The sequence below is a fragment of the Bos javanicus genome, chromosome 15 (genome assembly GCF_032452875.1).
Source record: "Bos javanicus breed banteng chromosome 15, ARS-OSU_banteng_1.0, whole genome shotgun sequence".
Lineage (NCBI taxonomy): Eukaryota > Metazoa > Chordata > Mammalia > Artiodactyla > Bovidae > Bos > Bos javanicus.
In genome coordinates, this window is record NC_083882.1 from 64,407,994 (window position 1) to 64,421,992 (window position 13,999).

A 13,999-nucleotide genomic window follows, 5' to 3' on the forward strand; every position below is an offset into this window, starting at 1 on the left:
CATACCCCCCCCTTCTCTAACTTTAATATTGACGTTTGATGGTAAGACACCCTGTCCTTGTCAACCTCTTGTTTTGTCCTTTCCTCAGGTACCTCTGTCTGAGTGACACGTGTTTAATAAAAGGCTCCATACATGGTCTTGTTTTCAGGATTCTCTTGCGACTTGACCCCCGCCCACTCACCTGGACATCCCTCACTTGTTATCACTGGTGCTGCTGTTGGTAATCAGCATACACAATGACCCCCCACCCAACCCATCTCAACACTGTGTTCGGGGCTCATTGGACCAGTTGATTTCTACTTGAGGGGCAGGGAGAGAGGGGAAGAGTTTCAGGTTTCAGGAGGACCCTCCTGCCTTCCCTTTGGCCCATGACCACTTTCTAGACCTGTGGGCAGTCACCACCAACTTTTACCGTCATTTCTAGAAGGGGTAGGAGATTGGGAACGGAGAGATGAAGATAGCTTTGTTCAACCCATTCCCCAGGCCAGGAGCCTGAGGCCACTGGGCTTCTCAGGAGAAAGGAGAGGAGCTGTAGTCCTGGAACACAGCTCTGTGTTTTCCAGGCAATTCCTTCCTCTGCTGAGGACCTGTCTAGCGAAGCAGGAGGTGCCTTTGAGCAACAACAGCTACTGCTTGTGGGCATCCTCTCAAGGGCTTTATGGCACTATGCTAGAAGCAGTTTTCTTTTATAAAGTATTCTGTTCTTCATGATATGGTCAGGAGTAGCTTATGATAACCGTGTTTTCAGATGAGGAACTGGGCCCAGAGGAACTTGCCCAAGAACACTCAGTCGGGGGGCATCAGGATTCAAACCCAGGCTCCCGGCTCCAGCCCCCAGCTCTTATCCAGCTGGAAGACTGTCCTTAGGAAGGACACATCGTCTTTGCAGACAGAGCCATGAGGCACGTGGGAGCTGCCCAGCTGTTGATTCCGTGGAACTCTGTGGCAGGTTCCCGTAACTTCCTGCACTTCCCTGGAGGCATTTTTTTTCTCTCAATTTTTAAAATTGTGGTAAAATACACATAACATGTGATTTATCGTTTTAACCTTTTAAAAAATTATTTTCTATTGGAGTATAATTGCTTTACGATGTTGTGTTAGTTTCTGTTATACATCAAAGTGGATCATTTATATGTATACATATATCCCCTCCCTCTTGGACCTCTCTCCCACCACCACACTCTGATCCCTCAGCTTCAGGTTGTTACAGAGCACCGAGCTGAGCTCCCTGTGCTATATAGCAGCTTCTACTAGCTAGCTATTTTATACATGGTAGTGTATATATGGGAGAAGGCGATGGTACCCCACTCCAGTACTCTTGCCTGGAAAATCCCATGGATGGAGGAGCCTGGTAGGCTGCAGTCCATGGGGTCGCTAAGAGTCGGACGCAACTGAGCGACTTCACTTTCACTTTTCACTTTCATGCATTGGAGAAGGAAATGGCAACCCACTCCAGTGTTCTTACCTGGAGAATCTCAGGGACGGGGGAGCCTGGTGGGCTGCTGTCTATGGGGTTGCACAGAGTCGGACACGACTGAAGCGACTTAGCAGCGACAGCAGCAGCAGTGTATATATGTCAAAGCTACTCTCCCAATTTGTCCCACCCTCTTCTTCCCCCCAAGCGTCTGCGAGTCTGTTCTCTACATCTGCGTCTCTATTCCTGCCCTGGGACTAGATTCATTGGTACCATTTTTCTAAGTGTACAACACAGCAGCATTAAGTACGTTCACAGAATTGTGCAGCCATCACCACTGTCTATTTCCGAAACGGTTTGTCACCTGGAGGCTTTGACTCTTCTCTTCTTTGATGTCTGCGCTTTCTGCATCACCACTGGGATGTCTCTAAAGTAACTCATGGTGACACCCCTCAACCGTCCTGCATTCCCTCTCTCACCCTTGTCCCCTGGTGAGGAGAGGCCAGCATAGGAGTAATCCTGCAGCAGTTGGCGCTGTCGTTTTATGGGAGGCGTATCTTTGAACTTGAAAGAACACGAGCTCTCCTCCTGGGGTCAGGAGGTGGGTCAGCCCTTCCTCAGCCTGACAGCTGTGCGAGGAGGGCTTGGAGGGGCCTTTCTGGGACCCACCACCGTGGGAGGCACAGGAATGTTTGCAGGAGTTTGCAGGAATTCTGCTGAGCTGGGAGTCCCTCATGAGAGCCCTGGGGAGGAAAGCTGCTTTATGCCTTTCATGGGGATTTTTTTTAGGATTTGTGGTTTCAAAGAAATAACTTCTGAAACTCAGCTGTGGGTTTCACTTTTCTCATGGTCAGTTTCGACATTGCTGTCTGTATCTCATTGTCATCTGTGCCTTGTTCTGGCCCTGTTAGAATGCCATCATAGTAACAATATGGCCTTTATATCCAGGCTCTTTTCAGATCCCAGTAGACAGGGTGGTATTAATGGTCCTTGGCTGGAGTGTAGTAGAACAAACTCTGCTAAATGAAAAATCTTGTATTACATCCCCAGCCCGTGTAAGTTTTGGTCTAGGAAGATGAGAATTGCTTTTAGCATTTTTATTTTCAGGGATGACTGTGTTTGGAGGGAGTGTTTTAGGTGTTTGGGGAGAAGTGTGCTTCTTCCCAAGGGACTTGGAAGAAGGGCTGGCTTGGGGAATAGACAGCATAAAGGCAGTCGCCCCCATAGTAAGTGACTGCAGCAGTTCTAGGATGGTCCTGGCGTTCATTAAAATCCTCCTCCAGGCACCAGCCATAGCCTGGAATTCCGTATCAGTGCTTTACTTACTGATTACAGATACTCCGGGTGTGGATAAAGTCCAGAAGTGGAGGAAGGGTAGAAAGAGAGGGTTTCATTTACCTTCCACACAGGAGGCTCTGTGCTACACTGCTATATACATCTCATCTCAACCTTAAAGCCCACTAGAAATATATTTGCTTTGATGTAGCCTTTCTTATTCCATTTTACAAAGAAGGACTTGGACTCTGAGAGGGCCAGTGGTTTGCCCAAAGTCCCCCAGCTGGCAAGTGCCAGTGCTGAGAGAGCCCACTCCTTTGATCACACGATCCTGCTCTCAAGTCAGGAGACCCTGGGACCCTGGGCAACTTTAGGAGTGAGCCCTGAAAGGTCCCCACTGACGAGGGAGGGGATGACAACACAGCAGGGTGGCTTACCCACATGGACGGGGCTGAGTAGCAGGATGGAGCTTAGATCCTTCAGCAAAGCTGTTGGAAAGAAGAGTAGAATTAGGGTAGCACTGAACCAGGAACCACCAAGAAATCCAATCAGCTGTTCTGCAGCAATGCTGTGTTCCCATACAGACTCTGACTGAACAGACTATCTTAAAAAGGTTGGGACCTAGTACAACAAGTTTGGGTCATTACGCCTGTCCCAGTTTGTGAAGGCAGGGTTCCAGGGGTTTGGGCTTAAGCCCCGGCTTTGCTGATTACTAGCTGTGTGAACTTAGACAAGTCACATAGCTCTTCAGTGTCTCAAACAAGCGGATAGTGATTCCTAAGCCCTGGGGCGTCGAGAGGGAAGGATGGCCAGACCCTAACAGGGGTTCAGGCCCACGGCCCTTACAGCTGGTGCAGGCCCGGCCCTGGTGGCCGTGGCTTCTGAGTCAGCAGTGAGCCTCTCCCCTGACAGTGCCTCTGTCTTCTGTGTCCAGTGCTGCAGGGCGTGGACAATTCCCTGGTGGGCCTGCACAACCAGAGCTTCGCCCGGGTCATGGAGCAGCGCCTGGCCCAGCTGTTCATGATGTCCCAGCAGCAAGGCCGGCGGTTTAAACGGGCCACCACTCTGGGAAGCTACACCGTACAGGTGGGTGCGTGCAAAGCCTATAAGAAAGGTATGGAAACGTGCTTCCTGAGCTGAGGTAGATTGTGCTGCTTGCCGAGGTGCGTGCACACCACAAGCTGATGAGGCCGGTTAATCCACACTGCTCTTACTTTTGTGGGGTTGGTGGTCATAATCATTGACATTGTGAAGGAGGGTGAGAGCTGCTCTCCCGACTGTCTCACTCTGGATTGCAGGGGGAAGCAGGTCTCAGAAGACATGCTGCCCACACGTGCATATTTATTCAACAAAGCATTATTAGTAAGTGTCAGCTCCCCCGCAACCTGCTCCGGAGGCTGGATGAGGTCCCAGCTTTCAGGCCTCTCAGCACCATGGCTGTGATCAGCAGAAACACTCATCAGCCTTCCAAAAGTGGGGTTCTGTTGGCCTTGTCATGTCTGTTTCAACAAACAGAGCCCTCTCCATTTATAAGGTACACTTGACCACACTGAGATTTAGGGGAATACACTATAGCAGACACTGCTGGGGCCCTGCCCATACTTGCTTACCATTTCTATGAAGGCTGGTAGACTTCCAGCATCATTTTATTCAAGGGCTGCTCTTGAGATGCCAGAACCCACTTTGCCCAGTCATGGCTGGCTGGAAGTACTTGGGACTTCACTGGCAGTGGGGGTATAAATACCACGGCTCTTTGGTTTCTTGGCTGGGGGAATTCTGAAAAGTGTGCTTTAGGATCACCAGCAGAGCTTTCCCACAGAATTAAGCTTTGGTTTCCCACCGTGGTGACTCACTTCCTAATGCACCCCTTGTCAGCTCATTTCCGACCTCCCACCACTCCATCAGTTCTCTGCACCTCTTCAATAAATGACAAGCATTCAGCTCTTCTCAGAGTCTGCTTCAGAGGGAACCCAACAGAGATACCATCCTGAGGGTAGAGGCTCTGAGCCACTCTAGATTCTTTATCCAGTTCAAGCAAGAGTGGGACTGTCTCCAGCATATTCTAACCAATCCACGTATCTTGAGTACCACTACTTCTACCCAATGAGAATCCATTTCCAACATTTGTTATGCTAATCAAAGCTCTGTGGAGCAAGGTATCAAGTTATAGAAGCACTTCTGGCAGGCATTTCTAGAGAGTGGGCTTCTTCTATGGCATTTAGCCAACTGCCCCTGGGGTGTGAACTCCTGATTGGTGACTGACCACATCTAGGGTATAACTTAACCCAAACACACATGCATGGTATTGCATTGTCTAAGAGAACACTTTAAAGGAAATTACAGACATTACCATAGTCTGTCTGCAGATCATGTCCCCAGGCAATCTTGGAAGTACAAGCAACCCATCTTTTGGAACAAAGTTTCCTACATCAGTCAACATCCCACCCCTTAGGGAGACTCCAGGTACCCCATTCGCAGTTGGTATATTTGGCCTCTTGTCCTATTGAACGTTGCTTCGGTTCTAAAAGTCTTTGGGGTCTAAGACAGCCTCGTGATGAGGTAAAGCGGTCGTTAATTTCATGTGCCAGGTTTGTGGGGGTCCATGTGAGCCCTATAATTCACATTTCTCCAAGTAACAGAAAGGAAGTCTCTGGGATTCAGACAGTTGAAATGGAGTTTGCCTTAACTGAAGTGGGAGAAAGAATCCCCCTACACTCACGATTATTTGTTAACCTAAGAAACGCAACACATTCTAAGTGCCTAAAAGAGCCCAGCAAGGTGTTTTTTCCTCTTTTTTCCTGAGTATTCAGTGTGTGTGACCCCTTTTGTTACCTGGAAAACCTGAGTGAAGTAACTAGGGATTTATTTCTGCAAATCTCCAATTTCCCAAGGGTGTAGATCACCTTCCAACATCATCCTTGGAGGAATTTGCTAGGAAGAATCTGCTGTTAAATTGAAATTGAGCGAAGTTATTAGTTGCTTGAATGTTCATTCATCTCATACCTGGTTATATTAATGCTCTCCCTACCTCCTCTCCCACTGGGGACAGAAATAACACCCCCAGTTTCCCAAATAAAATTCACTCTGTAGAGCTTGCATCATCCGTCATGCAGAGAAGCCTTTCATCTGGGCTCAGATCATTTTTAAAGATGAGCCACCTTCATGAATATGGAAATTTAAATGTCTAGAATCTAAAGATATTTCTCTAGTGGATATATTTGAAAAAGTGAGTCCAAAGAAGACATACATAGGACCAGTAAGCATTTTTAATTGTGTAACTCTATTTGTCATCGAAGCAATGCAAGTTCTAACGACCACAAGATGCCCTTTTCACCTACTAAAAGTGAGTGAATTGGTACTATCCAGTGTTGATGGGGATGCAGTGAAGTGGGCACCCTCAAACTCAGTAAATGGGAGAACATGTGAGTGATTTAGACAAGAACCTTTTAGATGGTCACAACCTCACCCCTAGAAATTCCTTTTGAGAAGATAAAGGTGAACACAAAGATAAAGAGGTGAGAGCACTGTTTCTCAGAGTGTCCGGAAAATGCTTTTATAAGGTGCCCATCTGACCAGGTCAGTTTGGGTAAGGCTGCATCCTCTAGAGCATTCTTAAAGATTCCAAAGGTATATTAACATACAAAGACTCTCAAAAGACCTGCAAGTAATCTCCTTGCCTTTCTGCAATATGCTGGTTTCTAAATTTAAGTACCATCAGGAAGATCCCCTGGAGAAGGAAATGGCAATCCACTCCAGCACTCTTGCCTGGAAACCCCCACGGATGGAGGAGCCTGATAGGCTATAGTCCATGGGGTCGCAAAGTCGGACATGATTGAGCAACTTCACTTTCACTTTCAAGACCCTTGTTTATAATAATATCTACATTTCCCTGACATTTTATTATGACCATTTGTAAACTCACAGAAAAGTTCCAAAAATTATGATGTAAACACACATATACTCAACATCTCGGTTCTACCATTAACTGTGTATGACGTTACCATCTTATATTTGATAACATATATCATTTCCATACCATGAATCAGTTTGGACTGTTCTAAAACCTCATATAAATGAAATCCTACAGTAGACTCCCTTTTGTGTAGTCTTTTGACTCTGGAGTGTTTTTGAGATTCATCCATGTTGTTCTTTTATTCAGTAGTTTATTGCTTTTTATTGCTGAGTGACATTCCCTTGTATGAACTATACTACAGGTTGTTTATCCAAGCATTGTTTATCCATGCTTCTGTTGATGGACACCTGGGCTTTTCCCAATTTTTAGCTACAATAAGCAAAACTTCTCTGAACCCTCTTCTGCAAGCCTTTCTTTGGACATGCGCTGTCATTTCTCTTGGGTATGCAGGAGTGGTTCACAGGGTTGGTGTATACAAATTCTGTGAGAAACCACCAGACCTTTCCCCAGAGTGTACTGTCTGATGCTCCCACCAACCGGATATGGAGTTACCCCAAGTCTTCATTGACACAGGGTTGTCAGCCCTTCTTATTTTAGTCATTCTGGTGGTTGATAGTGATGCCTTATGGGTTTTAGTTTAATTTCCTCATTGAGCATCTAAAAAAACATGCTTATTGGCTCCTCAGATATCTTTCTTTGTGAAATGTCTGGTCAGATTATTTTAAAAGCCATTTTTTATTGGATTGTAGTAATATTTATTTTTAATTGTTATTTGTAGCATACATACTCAGGAGCATAAAAATATGCAGAGTTTAAAGAACACTAATAAAAAAAGAACCCACAACCCAAAGAGAATTACTGTCACCTTACCCCAGAAGCTTTCTCTGTGTCTTTTCTGATTATACCTACTTGCTTCCTTTCTACCAGCGTTGAATGTGCTTCTGGATTTTGTATTAAATCATGCCTGTGTTTTCTGTATAGATTTTACCATTCTCATGTGTATCCGTAAGCAGTGCATCATCTGGTTTTGTTTGTTTTTGAACTTCATATTCTGTAATTTGTCTCTTTTGCTCCATATCAGGCTTTGTATTCACCCATATTGGATCAAAGAGCCACAGTTCTACTACTCTATAATATTTAATTGTGCAACAGTACTATAATTCATTTATCCACCCTACTGTTAGAGACTTCTGAATTTTTGTATTTTTTTTTTTAGCTATTATGAGCAATGCTGCTATAAACATTTTTGTTACCTCTTTTGATATCCTGTGAAACTCATAATCTGTCAGATACACTTTGGGAAATACTTACATGATGCCATATTTATCAATGGTGAATTATGCTAGTGAAAACTTGATAACAACCTAAATGTCCACAAATGAAGGTTTAGTGAAGTTTATGACACATGCACACAGTAGAACATTATGTAGGTATTAAAATTTATGTTTTATGTGTGATTATCAATTGTTAGTTACAATACTGAAAAATGAGTAACAATCTAGGTGTTTAACAATAAAGGATTGGTAAGTAAGTTTACGAGGTATGCCTTGGAATGCCATGTAGAAACTAACGTTTATGCTTTTATTATAATTAAGCCCCTATGGATGCAAGTAAAAATGGCAATATATAATCTTATACAGGAAATATGATAAATAATTTTGTAAAATGATAAATGAAAAAAAATAGTAGCAAATACTCTAAAATGATGATAGTAATTAGCTTGTGGAGGGGGTTACAGGTTGTTTTTATTTTATTTCATTTCTCGATGCTTTTCTGTATTTTCAAATTCTCCGTAGGGCAGTGAGAAAAAGCAACAAAGGTTATTTTAGAAAAAGAACTTTGAGTCTCCAAACCCTGCTCTTATCAGAGACCTTTTGGATTGTAGACCTAGAAGTTCATTTTTTTTCCCCTTCTCTGGCAATTGCAGGAATTTGAAATCAGAAATCTTGTTTGAGCATAACTTAACATGCCCTGAATTCATGTGGAGGCCTATTTTCAAATGAGGCCAGAGCTCTCTGGAGGCTGGAAGACTTGACCACTTTAGCGTTTCTTCTCCGTCTCAAACTGTTCTTCCCAGATGTTTGTATTTTCAAGACTGTTTTCTCCTCCCTGCCTTCCTCTTCCAGCAATAGTAGGGTTCCTTGAGACATCGGTGTTAGGGAGGTATGTGAAGGTTGATGCCTTAAATATATGTTATGGGTCCACTCAGCTGGAGAAGGCTTCACAGTCAGGAGCGAGCCTGCTGATCATGTGAGTAATTGCAGAGTTGATGCACAATGCCCTGTAAACAAAGCCTATCTTTTTCTGAAAGATGGTAAAGATGCAGCGGGTGCCAGGACCCAAAGACCCCGCGGAGCTGACTTACTACACCCTGTACAATGGGAAACCTTTGCTGGGGACTGCAGCTGCCAAGATCCTGAGCACCATTGACTCCCAAAGGATGGCCTTGACTCTGCATCATGTTGTTCTTCTGCAAGCTGACCGTAAGGGGACAGTCTTTCTATTCAATATTTTTAACATCAGTAAATATTTCCTGTTCATCCAAGTGAGTCCCTAAACTCATGTTAGTAGACCCAGAGCTAAAAATATTTCTATTCTGAAAGGTTCTCAGACCAACCAGCTGTTTCCTGTATTGTTTAAAGCAATAGGATTTGAGTGAAAGTGAAAGTCGCTCAGTTGTGTCCGACTCTTTGTGACCCCATGGACTATACAGTCCATGAAATTCTCTAGGCCAGAATACTGGAGTGGGTAGCCTTTCCCTTCTCCAGGGGATCTCCCGAACCCAGGGATCAAACCCAGGTCTCCTGCATTGCAGGCAGATTCTTTACCAATGGAGCTCTCGGGGAAGCCCTGATATGAGGTAGCTATCAGGTTTTGGGTAAGGGATGTGTTTTGGATACTAGGGTGATGGTAATACTGCTTTGCCCCAGGTCCTACCCACTCTTCCTCCTCAGTAGAGTCTTGTGAACAGCTAGAAAAATCACCACTGCTGAGATTGTATTTGTCTGCTGGGGAATTAAAGGTAATTTGATTCAGTAAACTTTCCAGAGTCCTACATGAACTGTGCTGGAGGACACAGAGAAGTGGGCAAGACTCGCTAAATCCCTGCCTTTAAAGAGCAAAGAAGGTGTCGATGCAGATATAAAGGTGTAGAATGCAGAGATGCTTCGAGGAGACAACGTGATCGATACAGGGCTCAACAGAGGGACAGATTGCTCTCAAGGGGTATCTGGGAAGGATTAATAGAGAAAGGGTATGAAACATAACAACTGCCTCTTTGAGGGCCCTCCCCATGGCAGCTGCTATGCTTGTTGCTTTACTCTAATTTTTCTCTATTTCTCTGGGGCAACTTTATTCAGCCCCCAGTTACAGATGAAGAAACCTAGGCTAAGACAGGTTTGGATATATACTAACTTGCTTCATATCACAGAATTAGTACTTGACATGATATTAACTCCAAGACAGGAATCTGAATCTGAGTTCCAAAGTGTGTTCTTAACTGTATTGCACGCTATGAATCCAGCCGAGGGTGGGGAAGAGGGTATAGTCCAGAAAGAGGAAGAAGCAGGAGCAATAGAAGGGAAGTGAAAGGTACCAGCAGTGCTTGGAAAAAAGGAGTCAAGTTTCATGCAGTACCGAAGCATGAGGAGGAGATGATGGGGGTAGAAATGAGCATTGCTTAGGAGACTCAGGCCTTGCATGGCAAGGGAAGGGATTGTACAGTGATGAGATTGGTTCTGGGGAGCTATTGGAGACTTCTGTGCAGGGGAATAGTATCATTGAAAGTACCCATTATCTAGGGAGATTAATCTGTTGTCAGTGTTCAGGTTGAGAGAAGGCAGAACTAAAGAGGCTTTCTGATGGCCCAGGCATTAGGGACCCGAATAAGGGCTTCAGAGAAACCAGGGAATAGGTGAGGCAGGTGAGCAACTGTGTGGCAGAAACGTTAGATTCAGCAGCACGTGGAGCATGCTCTAGGCCTGGAAGGCCTAGCTTGATCTCCTAGTTGGTGTCCACACTCCTTAGGAACCTGACACCTGGCTCATTGTTTTCCTCTCCTCATCTTCTGCCTTCATCCACGGTGGGTGTGGCTTCCATGGGGATGATCCAGCCCGTGTGTTGTTATGGCCCTCACTTCTGCTCAGCCAGCACATCCTCATAGACACATCTTTGCGTAGAAATGATGATCACCCTCTACAGTCTTGCCTTTAAAATGTTTTTAACTCAGATTCTCTTCCTCTGCACCTCTGTCCTTCCCTCCCTGTGGGCTCCGTCCCATCTCTGGTCAGGTCAATGACCTAATCAGTTCTGCTATATCCTCTTTATGTGTGTGTCCCCAGGCTCCATCCTCAGCTCTTTATCCATCTCTCCAGGTGGAGAATGAATTGTAGAGGGTAGGAGTGAAAACCACTGCAGGTGTCCAGGTGAGAGAGGAATGTGTCAGAGGTAGAGACTCAGAGAAGATATTTTACATATTTTTGCAGACAGAACCAGTGGGACAAGATAATGGATTGGGTATGAGTAGGAGAAGGTGAGGGCCAAAAGACTCAAGGTTGACTCCGAGGTGTTTGCTTGAGCACTGACTTTGGTGTCACTTGTTGAGATGCAGAAGGTACAGAGAGGAGGTGGTTCGGTGGGGCAGTGGTGGGGATGGGCAGATGGAATTGAGAGTTTGGTTTTGAACATGTTAGTTTATACATGCAAGTAGAGATCAGGAAATACTAACTTGGGAGGAGTCATCAACACAGATAACATTTAGAGTTAAGGGAGTTCATGAGATTAACCAGACTCAGCACGATTTAGAACTAAAGAGAAGAGGGTGAAAATTAAGGCCTGGGGAAGTTACATGAGGGAAGAACTGGAGCCAGCAAAGGACCCTGAGAAGGAGCATCCAGGGAGATGGAGGAAACCCAGGAGGAGGTAGGGTCCAGAAACAGGCAAAGAAAGTGAATGTCTTAGAAGGAGTTGAGCTGTTGCATCAGCTTCTGTTCTTAAGAGGCAGAGACTGGAAGGACGGAGATGAAGTGGCCTTGCTAAACTGGAGCTTGGTGGAAAGCTTGGCAGGAGGAGTTCCCAGGAATAGGTAGTGGAGACAGAGTAGCTGGTGCGGGCCCAGGAGACAGTGGAGGTGGGGAAGCAAGGACAGCAAAGGGAGAAGATTAATGAGGCCACATGAAAGAGAGTGGGTACATTTGAGTAGTAAGACTGTAATAGAGAGGGAGAAACTGACAATGCAGAAGAGAGACAAGCCTTGCAGGAATAAAGCCCACACATGGACAAGGGGGCGGCACAAGTGGAGGGTCAGACTCAGCGAGGAGCGGGGATGGCCCAGCCTTTGGCAGCAGGAAGGCAAGCGGAGCAGGGGTGTGGGTGTCAGTCACATGGTACATTTGGTACTGGAAGCCTGAGGAATCTCTGTGGTTGTTTCTGCTCTCTTGGGTCATAATGAAGTGAAGGAGGCAGCTGAGCTTAGGATTGTGGGGCAGGGCACATTTGAGCCTGGGTGCGGTGGTACACACTGTGAATCAGCAAACTGATTAGAGAAACACCATAAGAGAGGAAGGCTCCCCACCTCCCAGCTCCTCATTGCTGTGTTCAGACCATTTCTTCTATTCTGGAAAAATGCTAGATGCTTCAAAGTTGCCCCCTCCTTATTGCAGTCACCTCTAGACCCCAAGCTGACCCCACTGTCCTTTGAAGTTTTTTTTAACATTAATTTACTTACTTTTGGCCACCCTCGGTCTTTGTTGCTGTGTACAGGCTACTCTCTAGCTGTGGTGCACGGGCTTCTCATTTCAGTGGCTTTTCTTACTTCAGGGTACAGGCACTAGAGTGCAGGCTCAGTGGTTGTGGTGCGCAGGCGTAGTTGCCCTATGGCATGTGAAATCTTCCCAGACCAGGGACTGAACCTGCATCCCCTGCATTGGGAGGCAGACTCCCAACCACTGAACAACCAGGGAAGTCCATCCTTTAGAGATTTTTACCTGGTTCATTGTCTCCTCTTCTTCACCACTTCTCCTGCCCCAACCCATCCTTTACTTTGAGATCAGTTCCTTGACCTCCTTACTTCTACTCCCGGCCTCATTGTACTTGGGAAGGGGCAGCAATGGGAGAGCTGGCCTTATTTAGACCGGGAGGTGAATGAAGTGTCAGGAGAAGAGGTTGAGGCTAAGGGGACTTTACTGATGGAAATGCATGGGGAACAGTGGAAGGTTTAAGAGCTTGGGCCAGAGACAGCAGTCACAGCAGTTAGAAGGTGCTTGGAGCCTTTTGGAAATGAGAGTCGAAGGATCATCTAGGGACCTTAGAGGCGTGACTGCGGCTCAGAGAGACAGGATTTCAACTCTGTTCCACCTGCCTTCAGAGCTGCTAGCCTTCACCCTTACTTTTTTGTTTCCTTCAAATCCACTTGGCCCTCCCAGCTCCCTTCTAGAGTAATTCTCAAACTGTTTTTTCTTCTCCATTTCATCATTATCTCCTCTTGGACTTTGCATGTGCTTCCCAAATGACTCAGCTTCAGCTTCTGTGCCACTAATGTACTGTCTACATTGTAATTAGAGTCATTATAATAAACACAGGTTCTGATCGTACATTTACAACATTTAAAAAATATTTGGTGGCTCTTCACTGTTCACAAGAGTAAAATCCAAGCTTCTTAAAGTGGGCCTTCCAAGCCCTTCACAACAGGTGTGCAGCAACCATTCAGATCCCTTCACAGCCTGGTCTCCAGGCTTCTTTCCCAATCGTACAGCCTACTCTTCTTTCCTTCAGACCCAGAGCTTCAGCCACACGGGAGGTTCATTCTTCACATTCCCTGTCCCTGACTGCTGAAGCGTGACCCCTTCCCCCAAGTTCCAAGGGCCTTCATTGCCCTTATCCCAGTGGCCAAATGAATTGTTTTCTTGCTTTCTTCCTCATGAGCTCTTTAAAAGCAGGTACCACATCTCATTCCTTTCTGAATATCCAGCCTCAGTTACTGCCTGGCTCTATTCTTGTGAAAGCCTAGGAGCCACCTTTGCTAAATGCCTTTGCCAGGCCATGAGTGAGGCATGTGGTTGGAAGACACCATAGCAGAACAGTTGAGAGCAGAGCCTTTGCAATAAGACAGGAGACAAATGAGTGACCCTCTTTGACCTACATTTTCCTCATCTGCAAAACGGAGAAATAAAAACACTGACCTGGGAGAACTACTAGGGGTTTAAATGAAATAATTATTGCATATAGAGGGTTTAGTATATCCCTGGGGCACCTATTAAACACATAATAAGTAGTAGCTGAATGTCTCATTTATCCATAAGGTGGAAGGACTCAAGGAGAGTCTATGAAGAAGCAAAGGTGATTTGAAGGTTAAGAGCCTATATAATTCAGAGTACAGGGTGCTGTTAATAAAATTAGAG

The 13,999-nt window shown here is 45.5% G+C and overlaps 1 protein-coding gene across 2 annotated transcripts in view; it reads left to right on the top strand.

Annotated features, from left to right (window-relative positions):
- The window catches only part of KIAA1549L (KIAA1549 like), a 316,042-nt gene that overhangs the window by 209,530 nt on the left and 92,513 nt on the right, over positions 1 to 13,999 (top strand). For both annotated transcript variants that reach the window (XM_061381086.1, XM_061381085.1), the window contains exons 9-10: positions 3,624 to 3,775; positions 8,914 to 9,085. In XM_061381086.1, the coding sequence (XP_061237070.1) occupies positions 3,624 to 3,775; positions 8,914 to 9,085 (324 nt within the window). The remainder of the gene's footprint in view (positions 1 to 3,623; positions 3,776 to 8,913; positions 9,086 to 13,999) is intronic.